This window comes from Schistocerca cancellata, chromosome 5, assembly GCF_023864275.1.
Source record: "Schistocerca cancellata isolate TAMUIC-IGC-003103 chromosome 5, iqSchCanc2.1, whole genome shotgun sequence".
Taxonomy (NCBI): domain Eukaryota; kingdom Metazoa; phylum Arthropoda; class Insecta; order Orthoptera; family Acrididae; genus Schistocerca; species Schistocerca cancellata.
The window spans coordinates 227,262,976-227,284,292 of NC_064630.1; the positions used below are offsets into that span (position 1 = coordinate 227,262,976).

Consider the following 21,317-nt stretch of genomic DNA (forward strand, 5'->3'; position numbering starts at 1 on the left):
TAGTCTGAAATATCACAAAGTTCCATCACAAACAATGTTTCTGCATTGCACCCACAAAAGCAAAATAAAATTTTCGTACTAAACTCATCTGTTTTGGTGTTCCATGTCCATTGTGTTTGTTGTTGCACATTTTTCATTCCAGATTTTCATTCCAGTTTTTGTTAACAGCAGACATCAAACTTCAGTTTATTCCAAATCAATCACTCAGTTTTACATTTGTTACATCTTTCTAGGTCCTCGGAGTGCTGTATGTGACTGATTTTTGAGAAATATGATATGTGATACGAACACACATGAAACTTACAAGAGGTTAATATATCCAGCTTAATAATAATAATAATAATAATAATAATAATAATAATAATAATAATAATAATATTTATTATACATTGAATAATCAAATACAATCCCTAGAAATAATACAGTTTCAGGACATCATACAAATTATTCTTCTGAATACGTCCGTTTATAAATTACAAACTAAAGATTTGTTTGTATAAATAAATTTTACATTTTGATGCATTTTACATTTGGTAGTACACAATCACAATATTACAAATATTGTTGTTATCAACATTATATTAGTTGTAGGTTACTTAAAACTATGTGCTTGACATACTTATGAAGCACTTTTCATACACATATAATACTCGTATAGGGAATAAAAAGGGTTTTCAATTAGAATTCTTTTTAGCTGATCTTTTAATTTGTTAGTGGGAAGGGTTGTGAGACTTTTTGGTACTGTATTTGCTAGCTTCAGCCCAGCATGAAGTGCATTTTTTCATATAAAGCTGTTCTGTGGCTATTTACATGGTATTTGAACTTTTGCCTTGTATCATACTGATGCAGGTCACAGTTGAAATTTGGATTTATTGTTTTCACAAGCAATATAACTTTCAATATGTATACACCTATAATGGTAAGCACACCTAATTTTGGGAACAGATTCCGACATGATTCTTGAGGTTTGGCACCACAAATAATTCTGATAACTTTTTTCTGTAGTATTAATAATGTGCTTTGGTTGGCTTGAGTTGTTGCACCCCATATTTCTCAGCATAGTTTAAATTTAATGAGAGTAGAGCATGATAAGCAGTTTTTAGTACACACATGTCTTTACAATATTTGCTAATCATATTTATAGCAAACACATTCTTCGACAGCTTACATGCTAAGCAATCGATATGCTTGTCCCATTTGAGGCTGTCCTGGCTTGTAATTCCCAAGAACTTTGTCCATTTTTCCTTTTTTGCAATGTCACTTCCTATGGATAATTTCATGTCAAATTCTATTTGTTTCCTTATGTTAAATTCCATTACTGCAGTCTTTGAAGCACTTACATTTAGATGGCTTTCATTAAAATACTTGACTATTTCATTAGTTACACTGTTGCACAGCACCTCCAGACTCTCATAGTCTTTGTGTTTACACACTATTGATGTGTCATATGCATACAGTATTTTTGTACAGTTAGGAAAACAATACTGTATATCATTAACATAAACCAAGAAAAGAAGGGGTCCCAAGACAGAACCTTAAGGCACTCCATATTTGACATCAGTAATTTTAGATTTGTAGGACCCACAGTTTGTTTTAAGCAAGACAAATTGTTTTCTATTGCTCATATACGATTTTATTAGCTTATAGCCAGTTCCTCTGATACTCAGGTTCCACAGCTTGTCAAGTAATATGGTGATGTTGACACAATCAAAAGCTTTTTCTAGATCAAGGAACACTCCAGTTACATACCCCTTGTTCGCTATGGCTGTTATTATTTTGTCTATTTATTTAGTAAGTCATTCATTTATTGAGCATCCATTTTATCATATACAATGATATAGGAGTTGTCATGTTACATTATATGAGTTTGTAATTATACAGTAAATTAATAACATAGGCCTAAAGTGGTAAAAAATATATAAATATTTATCTCATGCAGCGTGTAGTAGATAATAATAAAACAAACAATAATTAATTATTTATAGTGCATACTGTTTCATACATTTGTTTTTCAGATATGACTTATCATTATCATTGACCACTCTAGTAGAGGATAACAGAACAAACAATAATCAATTAATTATAGTGTGTACAGGCAGACTATTTTCATACACTTGTTCAAATATGAATTATCATTATCATTGACCACTATGTCACTATGTTCCGAAACTCTCTGTAACACTGTAAAAACATTCTCTTAATGACATTTTTAAGCTCATTTTTAAAAAATGTAAAACTTTTATATCTTTTTGATGCTTAAGGGAAGAGCACTAAAAAGGATTTTGGAGTGATGTATTGCACTTTTGTGATATTGGGCTGTTTTGTGTGTTTCTCTGTGGAAATCATTCCTGTGTCTTGTTGGATAGTCATGGCACTAACTATTTAAAGAAGAAAATTGGGAGTGAGATTTGAAAAAGCATATACTTTCATAGATATATAAAGATGGAAGCAACATTATTTGAAATTCTTTGAAAATTTCCCTGCAGGGCTCTCTTGGTGCAGCCCCTTTCATTATTCTTAATGCTCATTTTTGAATAATAAATGACCAGTTTGCCAGACTTGAATTACCCCAAAATAAGACACCATACCACAATAGACTATGCATAAGAGCATAATAAGCATATATTACTGTTTTATCACTGCAGCAGTTTTTCGGCATTCTGAGTATATAGCAGCATTTGCTTAGCTTTTTATTGAACATTTCAATATGTTTATCCCATTTTAGATACTCGTCTAACCAGATACCTAAAAATTTTGTGTTTGAAGTTTGTAAAATCTTCTGTTCACCAAGTTTGAAAACTATATTGGGCTTTACTTTATTCGATACATGGCTGAAATTCATCCATACTGTTTTTTTCTCATTTACAAATAAACAGTAATCTCTAAACCATTTTTCTGCTTCTTCTTTTGTTATTTGTACTTTGTGTTGCAAGTCAGTTTCATTTTGAGCTTTAATAAAAAGACTTGTATCGTCCACATACAATACAGCATTAGCTAGTGTTAAATAGTTTGGTAGGTCATTTATGAAAATCAAGAAAAGGAGAGGTCCCAGCACAGGACCTTGTGGCAGTCCATTATTAACTTTCTTATATTCTGAAAAGTAAGAGGTTCCTTCGTGAACTATTTATACTTTCTGGTATCTGTCTGACAGGTATGATTTAAACCAGCTGTGAACAGTACCACGTACACCATAGCAATGTAGTTTCTCAAGCAATAATTCATGATCAATAACATCAAATGCCTTTGACAAATCGAAAAACACCCCACAGTTTACTTCGTTATGATCTATAGAGATCGGGAGAAGAATCAGGAAATTATATACAGCTGTTTCAGTTGACCTATTTTTTCTGAAGCCATTTTGCTCACTGACTAATATTCTACTTGTGTTCAGGAAAGCGGAGAGTGTTTCATGCACTATTCTTTCAATAACTCTAGAGAAGCAGGATATCAAGGATATGGGTCAGAAGTTTGTTACATCATGACGATCACTATTTTTATATAATGGTTTTATTATTGACAGCTTTAGTTCTTTAGGAAAAGTGCCAGTGCTGAAAGAGGCATTAATTATGTCTACAAGGGGACGAGCAATATTTATGCTGTGTTTAAGTACTTTATCTGGAATGCCATCAGTGCCACAAGACAATTTATTTTTTAGTTTGTTGATTGCATTCTTTACTTCTTGTACTTCTATAAGTTTGCACATAGAACCCAAAATAATTATTGTGTGCATATATCGTTACCCATCAGGGAACTTTATGACATTTTTAGACAGTGTTGAAAGACTTTTTAGTGAATTAAGACATTTTACAGAGAGCATTATTGTACTTGATTTCAATTTCAACTTTAAAATGAACTGTCAAAAAGTATCAAAACTAAACAATTTGTTATACTCACAAAATTTAGCACCATCTGTCCATGAATGCACTAGATATGGAATACACTCTGAAACGATAATAGATCAAATATTTTTTGACTTGCAAAAGCTAGATCATGCTATTGAAGTAACTGACACAGGGTTCTCAGACCACAAAGCACTAAAACTCTATATAAATAATGTACTGGGCACAAATTCTAGAATACGTGAGAAATATATCTACAGAAGATGTATCAATGAGGACAATATCAGGATTTTAATACACATTAATGGTGCTGCTGCTACTGAAGTTGACTTGTTTTTCATAAAGCCATTCTGATTTTCAAGTATTAAATTGTGTTGACTTAGGAATGTCATTAGTCTAGTATAAATAAGTTTCTCAACTACCTTAGAAAATGCAGGGAAGCTTGAGATGGGGTGGTAGTTTTCAATTTTAGATTTATCACCTTTCTTGTAAATCGGGGTTACTTGTGCTACCTTTAGACTATCTGGGAAACAACCTGATGCAATTACATAATTTACTGCTGTGGCCATGGCATCAGATATGTTGTCTATACATCTTTTCAGTGTACTGATAGACAATCCATCATAGCCTGCTGATTTAGTATTTTTTATTGACATTACTATGTTTTTGACTTCCTTGCTATTGTGTGGGGCCAAGTATATGCTTTGTTTTATTGGAATGCCCTTATATCTTTGCTGAAGATTCTTAAAATGGTCATTGACAGATCTTCCAACAGAAGAAAAGTACTTATTAAAAACATTTGCAATCTGACATTGACATTTCATGATATGCCCTTTATGGTTTATAGTAAAATCACTTGTTGATCTGTCCTTAAAATCCATAAAGGTATTTATTACTTTCCAAACAGCTAAACGAGTGTTAGTAGAGTTTCTTAACATTGTGGCTACATATTTACTTTTAGTTTCTAGCAGAAGATCGTTATAGTAATCCTGATACTTCTTAAATTCTACCTTTAGTCTATTATTATTGTTATTATTCATCATTGCATATTGGAAAAGTCTAAGTCTCTCTCTTGCTGTTTTTACTTCATTATTTATCCAGGTTTTTTTTTGTATCTTTTTGCAGTCATTTACTGTAAAGGTCATTTCTGGGCATGAAACATTGAAGCAATAATAAAAATCTGATGTAAAATCACTGAAAGTAATGCTGTTTTTTTCACCCCATTGTAAGCTTTTCAGCAAACTGTTGAAATCTTTAACATTGTCGTCATTGATGATTCTTTTTGTCACATAGTGTTTCTCTTTTCTATTGACATGAAGATTTTCAGCTTCTGTCAATACCTGTATTGTGTGGTGGTCAGACATGGCAAGCTTCAGAACTGATGCACTGTGTTTAAAGTGGGACATGTTAGTTATAATGTTGCCCATGCATGATTTTACACTATTGACCCCTCTTGTGGGCTTGTTTATCAGAAATGTTAAGTTAAATTGAGCTAGCATTAGCATTAGTTTTTTAGATACAGAGTCATTGGACAGCAAGTCAATGTTTATATCTCCAGTTAGTATTATGTTAACCCAGCCATTTTTACTGCAGTGTTTACTGTCAATGTCAACAAGCAGGTCATTAAGAACATCAAAGAAACTATCTAGGGTACCAGATGGAGGTCTGTATAGGCCTATAATAATTAAGTTCTCTTTCCCCCACTTATAATTAATTGCTGCTAGTTCTATTACACCCTCAATGCTGAAAGCACTTACATCTATTACAATATAATTACTACCACTGGCTGAAAAGATAGCTACCCCACCACCACGTTTCTCTTTTCTACTGAAGGCAGAGTGAAAGATCATGGAGAGTGGCTTACATACACTAATTAGCTCATCTGTGTACCAGTGTTCACTTATAACTAAAACATCAGGATTGTCAATTGCCGCAATGGTATCCAACTTGTTGTGCTTATTGCCAAGACTTTGAAAGTTCTGCTGGATTAATTTGAAGGTGAGTTTGGATTGTTGAACACTTGATGGACGTGTCACCCTACCAGACTGGTTGTTTTAAGAGTACAAGGGTTCCACTGTATGATATTAGGGCTAAGTTTCTCCTGCTGGACCATACAGGGAGATTTAGAGCTACCAGGCTGTCCAGTAGGGTTTACAAGTTTCCCTGGCTTGTCAGCTGTAGTTCTTTGTGTGGCAAGCCCTGTTTGGGTGGGTTGTGCCAATCTATAGCAATGCACTTATTTACACTGCTTTGTGTGATGTTTCATCTGATTTCATCAATAATTAATTTACTCACAATCTTTTCACCTCTCTTGTTCGCGTGCATACTATGAGTTGTGTGCAAGTTTCTATCTAGGTTACTGATGTTTACCGAAGACACATTGCAAAATTTGTTACATGCTGTTTTAAGCCTAACATTTGTTTTATGCGCTTCCAAGTTCACAATAAATTGGTCCATTAGATCATGTCTCTGTGGAATGTTAACGACAATTACTTTAGTGCCAGCAACTTACCGAGTGTTGTTTTCATGTGCCTGATAGTGTCATTTGCTTCATTTTTAGCCACATCATTTGTACCACCAATGATAACGACATAATCATTTACTGAGAACAATTCACTATCTTGCACACATGGCTTCATTACAGCAGAAACAGGTGCACCAGGTTGAATGTGAGCCACAACTGTGAAGTCGTCTTGGATATTTGCGACGTTTTGAGCTATTTAACGACTGTGACTGTCTCCATATATAAGAATCCGGCCCTTCTTGTACTTCTCGCTTCTCCTACTGCTGGTTTGGAACAGTTTCTTGCATACACTTTCGTGGATTACACTGTCATTTCTTTCACAGATTTCACTGTCGTTACATTGATCATTTTGTTTATGTTCACTCACTAGGCTAGCATTGGGACTTAGCGTTTTTTGAAATTATCACTGGCAATTTTTTTACAGTTTGAACGGTTTTTTAGTTTGTGTGGGTTTCAATGCTGCAAATTCTGCTATTGGTATTTTGTCAAGAACCTGATACCTGTTTTGAGTTATGATAGTCGGAAAGCATTCCTTGGTTTTTGATTTAGGCCTTCTATCGTTCAACGGGTGCTGCCAATCAGTTTAGTTCACCTTTTTATGTAGTAATGTAACCTCAGCTTTTAAACACTGAATTTCACTTATTAAATCTTCCACTAATGCTGAGAATTGGCACTTACAGTCACATCTTTTTGCATTTGTAATTTTGCCTGAGTTTTTATGCAGCTCTTGCAGCAACAAATATACAGAACAAACAATGAATTTCATAGTTCTTTAATTACATGAAGGCAAAAAGAAGCATAACCCTCCTACCACATATATAATACTGTGGCAGCCACACCACAGAAAAGCATGAAGGATGGAACTGGAACACAGCCAACACAAGCAAATGATGCCTGGCTTTCACATGGCCAATGTGCACAGCTTTCCCAGCCCACACAGGACAAAGCAGGTGGGCAGTGAGAGCTGGTGAATGCAACGCAGCACAAATCTCCTACATTTCTTGTTGCAGACCACATGAATTGATGCCTGACTCCCCACAAACATGTATGCAAAGTTGTGCACACTCACTCATTTCATTGCGTACATCTATTCCTTTTGCAGTGCTTTTTCTCCAACCTGCAAAAGTCACGACGCATCATGGGTCATGCTGAAAATTGAACTTTTGGAGACATGGCCACTGTCTTGCTTGGTCCGTGGGGTTGCACCATGGCTCATCATCAGAGTATATATTCTCCAGGATCAGTGATCAAGTAGTACCACCAATGCAACAGTCCTGTATGGACAGACATTAACAGACGTTAATGATAAGCACTGCTCTTACCATCTTGCAAAGTGTGGAAAAATAAATGTGTGTCACCAACAAAATTGACCCTCATCATTTCCTGTCAACAAGCCTCTCTCTTGAGCATAGTGCATGGGCACAGCAGTAAAGCCAGTTCACTGCATGTTTATGAGTATAAGCAGTGATAACCACATCTCTGTTTCACTGGTGACCCCAACATGATCTGAGGCTAACTATTGTTAACGAACATTCATTGGTATGAGTGACATGGAACTGTGAGTTGACTGGTACCTGAACAGTGTTCCATAGTGAGAAACTACTGACGTTTTTGGACGAACGCATTGTTTTGTTTCTTTTTGTGTGTGCATGCTTCACTCGCGAACTGCCTAATGTTATTTTTGTGCTTTTTTGTCGTGTGTTGTGTTATTTTCACTGTGTGCTTTCCCATTGTATGAGGACTTGACTCTAAGTTAAGATAGCGACTTTATAAAAGCGGCAAAAGATTATCAAAGACCTGTTCACCTGCAGCCAGAGGCTGGAGAGTGAGTTACAAGCATGCCCTACACACATGGACTCTGCACAACTGCAGACATTTCAGCAAACTTTTGGCACACAAAGTCCCACCACACCAACACCTCCTACATTTTCTGGAGTGCCCACAAATACTGGGCAGATGTTGGTCAGGCTACCTCCCTTTTAGCCCTGTAATGTGGTTCAGCCAAGTGGAGGCAGTCTTCATGAGCAACCATGTAACTTGCAACCTTGCAATATTCAGGCACACAGTGAGCCAGATCGACCAAACATATGCAGCCAAAGTGTGGAATATAATCACTGCCCCACTGATGCAGTCATCATATAAATGCCTCAAGGAAGAACTGACTCTGTGGATCTCATCATCCGATCAACAGGAGCACCAACTACTGTGGCAAGAGGAATGCAACAACCTGTGGCCCTCACAGTTCCTGCACCACTTGCAGAGTACCACACAGTCTGACTTGGTGCTGGGCTCGTTGTTACGCATTATCTGGGTGTGCAGCCTACCAGCTCAGGTGCAGGCAGTGATAACAGAACAGAGATGCTGTTGGATGCTGCTGCAAACTTGGCCGACTGGGTGCACAATGCACTGGTGATGGCGCCTAACGCCACAGCCGCAGCAGCTTATGACACTTTTCCCCCACCTCCATGGCAGCGTGACCCACTGCAGCCACCCCCTCAGACACTGACCTGCCCCAGCTAGTGCATAACTTGGCCGCAAAGGTGGCAGCTCTTGTCACTCAAGTTGACTAGTTGGTGCATTCAAGGGCAGAGGGCAGCAAGCACCACAGTGGCAGCTGACCCATCCACTGATGGACTGGCTCATGCAACTGGCAGTCCAGCACCAGCCATTCCAACAGTATTCCATGGATAGCAAAGCAGCTGGCTAGCAACTTCTCCTGGTACCATGCATGCTTCGTCAATGAAGCAACAAAGTTTCATCCTCCCTGCATGCTCCCATATGCCAACCGCAACTGGGCCGACGTACACCAGGCTGCAATTCAGGATCAAGATGTCTCTTCACAGCATAATAAGTGGGCAGCGTGAAGTACCTTGTTAACACAGGTTCAGACCTTGCAATATTCCCCTGTTCTATATCAGGAGACCACAGGCAGGCTGAGGCACTCTCCCTCACAGGCAGTGAACAATTTGGCCATTAAAACTTACGGCACACACAACAGCATTTTAGACCTAGGACTACGCTGTACAAACTCATGGATATTTTCTATGGCGGACGGCAATGAGCTAATCCTGGGTGCAGACTTTCTTGACCACTGAGGCTACTAGCCAACATAACAAACGGCCAGTTCATTGACACAACAACGGATTTAAAGATAGTGTGACAGTACTGACAGGTCACATTCTACATTATAGAACCTGTGAAGTGCCCTAGATCTTATGCTGACATCCTTGAAAAATTCCCTGACCTCACTTGCCCAGCTCGTGCACCAAAGGACATTAAACATTCAATGGTGCATGACATAACAACTACATCCTGCCCTCTCACATCATGCCACCCTCGTCAACTTGCGCTCAATAGACTTGCAGTAGCAAAGGCATATTTTGAGGTCATGCTGTGGGAAAGCGTTGTTTGACTGTAAAGCAGCTTATGGTCATTGGTGCTACATTTAGTCCCAAAAAAGACAATTCTTGGTGCCCATGTGGGGAGTATCATGCCATTAATTCACAAATAGTGCCAGACAGATCCGACCCCATACCTTCGATACTTCAACCACGCACTGGCCTGCTGTGCATTATTTAGCAAGATCAATTGCAGAAAAGCATACACCCAAATTCTGGTGGCGCCCGAATTCATTGAGAAAACAGCTATTGTAACGCCCTTTGAGCTTTTTGAAAGCCTGTCTGTGATGTTTGGTCTTTGGAATGCTGCCCAGACCTGGCAGCAGTCCCTGGATGGCATATTGTGAGGCTTGCCATTTTGTTTTGCTTACCTCAGTGACGTCCAACTGCAATCCAAGTTGCCCAAGCTCCACTTCCACCACCTAATCACCGTCTTTCAGCATCTGAGTGAAGCTGGCATCACTGTCAATCCAGTGAAGTGTGCATTCAGTGTGATGGAAAAAGAGTTCCATGGCCACTTAATTACCCCTACCAGATTGACGCCACTGCTGGAGAAAGTACAAGTCGTTCTAAACATGCTGCACCCTCAGATGCACAAGGAATTACACTATTACCATGGCATGTTGAACTTGCTCTGCCCAATGCTGCCGCCATGTGAAAATCCTTGCCCAAGGTACTACACAGTCCCAACTCAAAAGGAAAGACCCCTGTTAATTGAACGGACACAGTGAAGCAGAGATTCACGGGATCAAAACAGTACCTCACAGAAGCAACACAGCTAGTGCACCTGGACACAGTGTGGTCTTAGCTGTAGTGGTGGATGCCAGCCTGACCAACATCAGCATGGCATTACAACAGCACCTTGATGGGACCTGGCACATGCTCAGATTTTTCTTTAAGAAGCTATCTGAATCGCAATGTGCTTGGAGTGATTGTGGCTGAGAGTTGCTTCCGATATATGCGGCAGTGAAATACTTCCACGCGTCAGTAGTAGCCCACCATATCGTCATTTTCACTGACCACAAACTGATTACTAATGCGTTTCACAACAGTCACTCTCTTCACCGCATCATCTCCAGCAATTAGAGCACGTGTTGCAATTTACTACTGAGATCTGCCATATTTCGGGGATAGATAACATGGTCGCTGATTGTTTGATCTGAGTGTGTGACATTATCTCACCGTTGTAAACTTTGAGGACGTTGGCTCAGTACAGGAGACTGATGAAGAACTCCACAGTTTCTGTCACGCCACCTCCAGCGGCCTGCAACAGGGTCTGGAGCCTGTCACCGGCTCTACATGGAAAGTTTAGTGTGACATCTCAACCGGCACACACTGACTGTTCCTCCTGGGGAAATTCTGGCACAGTGCCCTCAATTGCGTGCACAAACTGTAACACCCTGGCACCAACATCATTTTGATCCTCTTGGCTGTGTGTTTCATCTTGCACAGGCTTTAAAAGGACTGCTGCAAATTGGCATGCTCTTGCATGCCATGTCAGCATACCAAAGTCGGGAGGCACACCCACGCACACATGGGCACCTTCTCCAACACGACATACCAATTTGCACACGTCCTTGTGGTCCTCATCTGCCTGCGCTCTCTCTCTCTCATGGCAAGTGATATCTTGTAAGTGTAGTGGACTGCTTCACTCGCTGACTGCAGGTAACGCCCATCATGGACATCTCTGCCAAGATCATTGCCACCACATTCATCGACACCTAGGTGGCACACTTTGGATGTCCCAGTCACGTGACAATGACCACAGATGCCAGTTTCACTGTGCATTGTTTTCACATGTTGCCAGACAGTGTGGCATCTAATTACATAGGACAACACGCTACCATCCAGCATCAAATGGCATGGTCGAATGGCTCCACAGGACTTTGAAAGCCGCCCTAACTTGCCAGAACATCTCACGGACAGAGGCACTTCCACTGGTGCTGCTCAGCCTGCGAGTAACGCCAAAGGAGGAGATTGATATGTCACATGCTGATCTCATTTATGGACAGCCTCTGACAATCCTGGTTGATTTTGTAGAAGTAGTATCACCCCCCCACATGATGCCAAGGCACCCACTGTGGCAGAATGTCTGCACACTCAAATGGCTGGCCTCTGAGAGCAGGAGCCGATGCAGCACGGCACAGGGAAGGTATTTGTGCACACCAACCTGCAGCGCTGCATGCGGGTCGTGTTGCATACCGACACAGTACAGTCACCCCTCTAGCTGCCCTGCTCTGGACCACACCATGTCATCAACCAACGGAAAAAATTCTGGACATTGAGTGCAACATGAAGCAGTCTACAGTCTCAACCAACCATGTCAAGCCAGCTTACAACTTGCCTGCTCCAGCAGCCACACACTTTTTAGACCTGGAGGAAGATCTGACAGCAGATAACACTATTTCCACCAGCAGTCAGACAGATCCCTCACCTGTAGCCGCCGGTGATGCACAGCAGCAGCTGCAGCCTGCTGTCATTGCGGCACCACATACACCACCCACCACACCACCCAGGTAGCCAGTGCTACCACTTGGACCACACCCAACATAGGTGCACTGGTCACCCCCACCACAGCCACCAGTGGACTATATCACATGCACCGGCCACCGCCTCTGATTCAAATGTTTGTGCTGTAGAGACCCTGTTCTCCAGCTGAATGCACCTTCAGCTGGTAGCTCTAGTTGAGCTCCAGACAATGCCTCCCCTGTCTGTCACAGCTCCTGGACCTGTGTTTGCACCCCTGTGCTTCCCATGCATTCGATGTTGAGGCCAGAGTGGCATTTGTGCCAGCCACTGTATTTGCGTTGTCATTGAGCTCCGCACATCACCCACACTGCCACCGGACTTGTCCTTAGCAGCTCTAGCACCTGCATTCAAGTCGTGAAGACACCATACTCATTTATACTCTCTGGGCCTCCATTGTCTCGAACATTGAGGCTGGATCAAGCAATGCACTGTGCTCCTGCAGCCGAGTCAGTTGATGAACTTGAGACATGCAACATGTGAACACTTGGACTTGTCATTCCTGATGTCACTCTGAACAATTTAAAAAGTGAAATTTGTTCTACTGTAGTGCAATAACTGTAGCACTAGTGAACACTCTGGATCATTATCAAGACATCAGTGCATTAGTCTTTGAGACATCTTCCGAGCTGACTTGCAGCCACGCACATACACCGCACTTTTCTACAGAAAGTTCCTAGCCAGTGCATTCTGCCGGCGCTATCACTAGCTGACCGTGCGAGGACAAGCCCAACAACACCAGTCTGTCATGCTGACATTATGGGCCACCACCCTTTAACTTCTAAGCGACTGACCGCAGCAACACCTGCACTGTCACCATGCAAGGTGCAAACTTAAACAAATGAGTGCCACAGATCGATCGCCATATTTTTTCATGGCTATGGAGCTCTGACCTCCGAGAGAAGGGCAGAGCTGCAGCACAGCTGACACACCCAAATGGTGCCAGGTATTCGCACAGCCCAAGCATGCAGCTTTCCTGTTACACCAAATTTTGGCAATGGTGTATCATGCACATGCTTAGGTGGGACAAAGCAGGCAGGCAGTGTTAGCTGGTCAAAGCGATGCAACACACATATCTGACCTTTCTCACCATCCCTGATCTTTCTCACCATAAACCACAAGGGACAAGTTAATGTGATTCCCCACAAACATGTATGTTAAATCTTGCACATTTCACGAAATGCATCTATTCATTTTGCAGAACTTTTTCTCCCACCCATGAAAGTCATGATGATCCACAGGTCACACCAAAATCTGAACTTTCGGAGATGCAGCCTTTGTCTTGCATGGTCTACATGGTTGTGCCATGGCTCATCACCAGGGTGTATAACCTCCAGGATCGGTGATTGAACCATATTGCCAGTGCAATGAATCTGTATGTATGGACATTAATGATAAACGTTATATGTACTATCTTGTAAGGTACGGAAAAATAAATGTGTGTCACCGACAAAAACGACTCTCAACATTTCCTGTCACCAAGCCTCTCCCTAGAGCATAGTGCTTGGATGTGGCAATAGAACCGGTTCTGTTGTGACAGTGCCACGAGATTTAAAAGTGCCGCTACGTCAGTACGCAAACATGGCGATAGAGGCGCTCCGCAGCTCGGCTGAGCGCGGGAGCGCCACCTGGCTATGAACGGCGCCGGCCGCATGTCACGGCACGGCAGTTGAGTGACAGCTACGGAGTTGGTAGCATGAAAACCACTATTGTTTCTACGTTTGTGTATCCACGCAGTTTATTAGTACATTAAAGGTTATAACACTTTTTGGCGACGAGGTCGGATATTTTTTTTCCAGCGTTGGAGTATTGCGCGTTCGTGTCTGGGCAGACATGGAACAGCTTATGCAAGCGCTCATTGAACAACAAACACAGCTGACGGCTGCTATTCAGGCGTTGTCGACGTCGCTTACTCATCGTCTGTCGTCCTCTTCTCCGCCTCCGTTCCCTCCTTACGACGAGGCCGCTGAGGACTGGGAGGATTGAGAAGCATTTGCGGCAACACTTCTTGGCTTTCGGCGTTGTCGACGCCCCGATGTGTAAGTCGTTATTTCTATCTTGGATTTCCCCACGGATCTATCAGCTGCTATCTCAGTTAGCCCCTCTGCGGGAACCTGCCTCTCTGTCCTTCCAAGAAATGTGTGACTTATTGTCTAACTATTAGCGAAAAAACACCCACGTCGTTGCCACCCGCGTGGCGTTCTACCGGTGTCGTAAACAGCCCCATCAATCTTACCGGGCTTGGGCGGCGGAACTACACGGTCTAGGTAGGAAATGTCAGTTTGTCACGGACACTCATCATGAGTCTTATGCTGATTCAATGGTTAGGGATGCTATTCTACGGCTTGCTCCCGATAAAGAAGTTCGGCAACGTGCCCTACAACTGCCAAACCCGTCGTTGTCGGAAGTTCTAAGCATCGCCCAATCCTTTGAAGTGTCTCACGCTGCTGGCGCGCAAATAGACGCGTGGTGTGATGTGGGCGCTGTACAGTCAACTTTCGACACGGGCAATTTGCCTGTTTCCCAGGAGGACGATGACGTGGCGGCGGTTCACTCGCGTAAACAACGTCGCGTTGGGCCGCAACGCTCGCAGTGAAAACAGCAACCACAGAAACAGGTTCGTTCCGCCCTTCCTTCTTGTCCACGTTGTTTCGTACAGCATGACAGGGCCGCGTGCCCAAAACGTTGGGCCACGTGTAATTCATGTAGGAAAAAAGGCCACATTGCTTCTGTGTGTCAGTCCCCTCACGTTCCTGTCGCCGATGACGAGGCATCGGACATGGATGTTAACTGTGTGCTTTCTCAAACAAATAAGTTGTTTGTTACTGTTCGTGTTCTGGATAAAGACATTCGCATGCAAGTGGACACTGGCTCTGCAGTAACTCTCATTAATTCTCGCACGTATTTGGAGTTGGGCTCCCCTCCCTTGTCTCCAGTTACGCGAAATCTGAGAACTTATAATAAACAGAAAATTCCTATCGTTGGCCAGTTTGATGCTTCCACTGCTTACAAGTCTGTCGTTCGGCCCCTCACGTTTTATGTGGTGGATCATGCGGGCACTGAAAATCTGTTCGGTTATGATGCTTTCCAGTTGTTTGGGTTCTCCATTGATGATGATGTGCACCTCATATATGAGGATATTCCGTATCAACAGCTGGATGGATTGTGTTCTGAATTCTCGTCCGTGTTCTCTGCTGGTCTGGGTCGTGCCAAGGATTTTGAAGCCCACATTACTCTTAAACCTACAGCTCGCCCTAAGTTTTTCCGGGCACGCCCTATTCCGATGGCGCTGCGTGCACCTGTCAAGGCTGAGATAGACAGGTTAACAGCTTCAGGGATTCTCCTTCCTGTTACCTCCAGCGAATGGGCATCGCCCATCGTGGTGGTTTCTAAACCCAACGGGAGTCTGCGATTGTGTGGCGATTTTAAAGCCACTGTCAACGCTCAGAGCCTCATTGACACTTATCCTCTTCCCCGTCCTGAGGAGTTATTTACCAAGCTCGCTGGGGGCCAGTTCTTTTCCAAACTTGACTTATTGGATGCGTACCATCAGTTGCCGTTGGGTGCGTCTTCCAAGGAATTTCTCGTCATCAACACTCCTTGTGGGTTGTATCAGTACCAGCGGTTACCATTTGGTGTCGCTAGCGCGCCGGCCATTTTTCAGCTGTTTTTGGAACAGCTCACGGCTTCCGTTCCTGGCTGCACCAACTACCTGGATGACATTGTTGTCACGGGGGCCTCCACTGAGGAGCACCTTCGCAATTTGTGTTCATTATTTCGGGTTCTGCATTCGGCTGGGTTGAAGTGCAATCTGGACAAGTCACAGTTCTTCCAACCCTCCATTGTGTATCTTGGTTTCCACCTGTCCCGTGAAGGTATACGTCCTCTACGTCAGCACGTTGCGGCCATCACCGCTCTCCCATGGCCGTCTACGGTCAAAGAACTTCAGGCGTTTCTAGGCAAGATTGCTTATTATCACAAATTCATTCCATCCGCGGCGGCGGTGGCTCATCCTCTGCATCAGCTGTTACGCAAAAACGTTCCTTTCTGTTGGTCCGACGAGTGTGAGCAGGCTTTTGTTCGCCTGAAGGCTCATTTGCAGTCGGCGCCTTGTCTTGCCACCTTCCGTCCGGGTCAGCACTTGGTTCTGGCGACTGACGCGTCACAGTATGGCCTAGGGGCTGTTCTTGCCCATCGGTATGAGGATGGGTCGGAACGACCCATCGCCTATGCTTCAAAGACCCTCAACGATGCCCAACGGCGTTACTCTCAAATCGAAAAGGAGGCGCTCGCTATCATTTATGCATTAAAAAAGTTCAGCGTTTTTTTGTATGGTTCTAAGTTTCACCTCATCACCGACCACAAGCCGCTGGTCTCTCTGTTCAGCCCTTCGGCATCGCTTCCGGATAAGGCGGCTCACCGCCTGCAACGTTGGGCCTTATACTTGTCTCGTTTTCACTATGAGATTCACTATCGCCCCATGGCCCAGCACGCCAACGCTGACGCGTTGTCGCGTTTGCCGATGGGCCCCGACCCGGTTTTCGATCGAGATGAGCTGCTCTGTTTCCACATTGATGAGGAAGAACGTCGTGCGGTTGAGGGTTTTCCGCTTACAGGTTCGCAGGTCGCGTCGGCTACTGCGCGGGACCCGGTCCTGCGTCGGGTGATCAGTTTTGTTCAACAGGGTTGGCCGGACAGGACCAAGGGCCGGGCGTCGGATCCCCTTCGCGACTACCATGCCTTGCGCCTTCGTCTGTCTGTTCGTGAGGGTGTTGTTCTTTTGGCCACGGATGGCGCATCTCCACGGGTCATGGTGCCAGCTTTTCTTCGCAAAGATGTTCTCAAACTATTGCATGAGGGCCATTGGGGGATCTCTCGGACTAAGTCCCTGGCCCGCCGGCATGTTTATTGGCCCGGTATCGATTCGGACATCTCCCATATGGTCGCTGTGTGTGGTCAGTGTGCTCAACAATTGGCTGCACCCCATGCAATGCCCTCTCCGTGGCCTGATCCGGCGCAGCCATGGGAACGGGTGCACGCTGACTTTGCCGGCCCCTTCCTCGGCGCTTATTGGCTCCTGTTGATTGACGCCTTCTCGAAGTTTCCGTTTGTGGTTCGATGTCCGTCGCCCACCACTGCGGCGACGACGCTGGCTTTGTCCAAAATTTTTGCGCTAGAAGGTCTTCCCTCCACGATCGTCACGGACAACGGCCCTCAGTTCTCTTCGCAGGCCTTCCGTGATTTTTGTACTGGACAAGGGATTCATCATGTTACAGCACCGCCTTTCCATCCCCAATCGAATGGGGAGGTCGAGCGCCTTGTCCGCACTTTCAAAAGCCAGATGAAAAAATTCCTTACTGATTTTTCTACCGATGACGCTCTGTTGCAATTTCTGAGTTCTTATCGCTTCACGCCTCTGGGTGATCGCAGCCCCGCTGAACTCTTGCATGGCCGCCAACCGCGCACTCTACTGCACCTGCTTCACCCTGTCAGGCCTAGTCCTGTGTCCCCTAGTGCGGGAAAATACTCGGTAGGCGCCGACGTGTGGGCACGAGGGTATGGATCTCGCCCTAAATGGATTCCAGGGGTGGTCAAGGCTCTTCGTGGCCGCTGGCTTTGTGAAATACGTACGGACGACGGCACGGTTGTTCGTCATTACGACCAGATGCGCCCACAAGTGGTGGCCACGCCGGTGCCACCGCCCCTTCTTTCGCCTCTACCAGCTCGAGAAGCCAGTCCTGTCACTGCTGCCGGTCTCCCGTGCGTGTCGCTGCAGCTGCCGTCGCTGCCGCTTCGGAGTACACCGGAACCGGTCCCAGTCGCGACGCCGCCTTCTCCGGGACCCATCTCGCTGGAGCACACCCCCAGGTTCACGACACCTATGGATGCTGCTCCGGAGTTTTCACCCATCATCTCGTCCAGGAGGCGCGTTCCACGCACAAGCTTACATCCTGGACATTTTCGACCATATTCTCGTGTTTCTCTGCGGGATCTTCTCGGGGTCTCCCAAGAGGCCATGGATGTCTCCGCACTGTCTGTGTCTCCAAGGAAGTGAGTGTCTTTTTTTTTTCAAGGGAGGAAAAGTGTTGTGACAGTGCCACGAGATTTAAAAGTGCCGCTACGTCAGTACGCAAACATGGCGATAGAGGTGCTCCGCAGCTCGGCTGAGCGCGGGAGTGCCACCTGGCTATGAACGGCGCCGGCCGCATGTCACGGCATGGCAGTTGAGTGACAGCTACGGAGTTGGTAGCATGAAAACCACTATTGTTTCTACGTTTGTGTATCCATGCAGTTTATTAGTACATTAAAGGTTATAACAGGTTCACTGCATGTTTATGACTGTAAGCAGTTTTTTATTTTATTTATTTATTTATCTCTTGTTCCGGTGATCCATGTTGTGACAGTATCACAGGATATGGAACGTGTCAATTTTACAAGCTTTTGGCCAGAATTTATGGTAATACATAAAACAAAACAAAAACAGTAAACAGTAACTTAGGTCCCACTACAAAAAAATACATTTTAGATACAGATAGAGATTACAAAACAAAAAACAGTGAACAGTAACTTAGGTCCCACTACAAAAATACATTTTAGAGAGAGATAAAGATTACAAAATAATAAGTGTTACAAAGAAATAAATATTGCAAAATATATGTTCACAATAAAAATATTCGGTATTACAAATACAAATTTGGGCATACATTTGCATTTTACAATACAAGAGATGTTAAACACTGTAGTTCAGGAACTCTTATAATGTATAAAATGATCCTTGCAATAGGAACTGCCTTAAGGTTTTTTTGAACAGGAGATCATCATCTATCAAACACTTAATTCTTGAAGCGAGGGCATTAAAAATCTTACAGCCACTGAAATGGACTCCTTTCTGCACCATACTTAGATTTGGCTGTTCATAGTGGATATCATGTTTCCTTCTAGTATTGTGACTGTGATATGCACTATTCAGCTTAAAGATGGATTTTTCTTTCCTTAGGAAGCACATCAATGAGAATATATATTGCGCAGTGGATGTAAGTATTTCAAGCTTCTTAAAAAGATTCCTGCATGTGGCTCTAGGATTGACTCCACACATGATCCTTATGGCTCTTTTTTGTACACACAGTACTTTTTTTGCCAGTGGCTGATTTCCCCAAAATATAATTCCAAATGCCATAATTGCATGAACCATGTCCACACTTCAATATATATTTGAATAGAGCTTTTTAATAGTGTTAACAATAATACTGTCTTTACACAAAAGGCATCTTTTGAAGATTTGTTGTTGTGTTTTGGTTTCATAATAGCACAAATTATTCAAAAATGGCTCTGAGCACAATGGGACTTAATATCTGAGGTCATCAGTCCCCTAGAACTACTTAAACCTTACTAACCTAAGGACATCACACACATCCATGTCCGAGGCAGGATTCGAACCTGCGACCATAGCAGTCACGCTGTTCCCGACTGCAGCGCCTAGAACCGCTCGGCCACCGCGGCTGGCAATAACACATTGTCATAATTACTTTGAAAATTAATGACTTCTGTCTTTGTAGTATCTCAAAAGTGTTAACATCTTTGTTGGTTGTGGAGCGAACTGACAATTCCAAAAATTTCGTGTAGTTTTTTCTACTTTTAATTATGTTCATCAGCACTACTTTCAGATTCACCTCCTGAAAGTAATCATTTGCCAGACATTCTGTCTCCTTGTAGTTGTAAAATTTTCTCAGGAGACTTCTCCTTTTCATACAACTTAATTCTTTGTGTATACATGTGTTAAAACTAAATCCTCAGATTTTCATCTGATGGTGTGGTGTTATTTCAGAACCAGCAACTCTGTGATATACAGGTGTGGGACAGACCATGGCTGCCTAAACGTGAACTTACACAACTAAATTGCACTGCAATAGATTAAAGGCGGAAAAAGAGAGGTGAGTGAAGTGTTCTGAAGAACGAAATGTGAAACTTTTTTAGGCATTTACGTTATCTAGTAGCAGTGAGTATAAGAGGATTGTTCTTTGCCTCACAATGTTCTCCACATTTACTGAAGTGTAAGATGGTCTTTAATATGAGGTGACCCCTCTCCTTCCCCCCCCCCCCCCCCCCCCCCCCCCCCCCTCACCACCCATCCCCTTTTTAAGAGGCTCGTGGAGAAAATTTATTTTTTACTTATTCTGACTAATCAAAATTACAAACTGTTTTACTGATGATGTAAAGTATCTGCCAAAAAGTTAACATATACCTGTTCTAAACTTGTGCCATGTATTGCCTATATTTTGAAAATACTATGAGAAATAAAATAAACAAAAAAGATTGGTTTACATTAATTTTCAGGCTGTTTTGTTTTCTACTCTTTTTTGCGTACTAACCCTGTAGTCCATGGTACCATCATCATCATCACCATCATCATGAGCCTAATAGCACAGCTGTGAAATTTATATTTTCGTTCTCACAAATATTTGGTTGCTTCTTCCAAATATGTTGCTATTTCTGTGGTTGTCATTACAGTGGGACCTGAGAGTACAGCTGTTTCTTTTATGAATACATATCAGATTTCACTTCTATACTGACATGAGAATATTACAATGTCTCTTCCATCCAAACATATCAACAGCCTGCTGCTCTCTCATTGGCTGTGTAGAACCAGCTGACACAATCTCTTTCATTCCCGTCATATGTCACGGTGAGCATCAACAACATTGTAGCAAGAAGCGTGTAAGTACACCTGTGGCCCCTATCTAGACTTTCACCATCCTCTGCAGAAATGGATACTGTTGTCGAGCATTTGTCCAATTTTTAAGTCAGTTTAATTCAGACTACAAGTAGATTCAGGCAAACTGCAGTTTAAATGTGGTAGATGTTCATAAAAAGCCAGAGCAGGTTCTATAGATTCTCATGGTTGGCAACATGAGGAAATTTGCTGCTCTCTCATCAGTCACCTCATGACAATCATCATAGCTGACAGCTGAGTTGGTGTCACTGTTCCCCTTCCAATCCTTCTGTAGTGCTCAGCTTGAGCAACTGTGAAAA

General features: G+C 43.1%; 2 protein-coding genes across 24 annotated transcripts in view; both read left to right on the top strand.

The window, feature by feature from the left end:
• Positions 1-21,317, top strand: part of LOC126188844 (uncharacterized) — a 2,133,693-nt gene that overhangs the window by 296,233 nt on the left and 1,816,143 nt on the right. The window lies entirely within an intron of this gene.
• The window catches only part of LOC126188849 (cystatin-POGU1-like), a 114,189-nt gene that overhangs the window by 73,473 nt on the left and 19,399 nt on the right, over positions 1-21,317 (top strand). The window contains exon 4 of the mRNA XM_049930491.1: positions 20,113-20,218. Within this exon, the coding sequence (XP_049786448.1) occupies positions 20,113-20,202 (90 nt within the window). The 3' untranslated portion in view covers positions 20,203-20,218. The remainder of the gene's footprint in view (positions 1-20,112; positions 20,219-21,317) is intronic.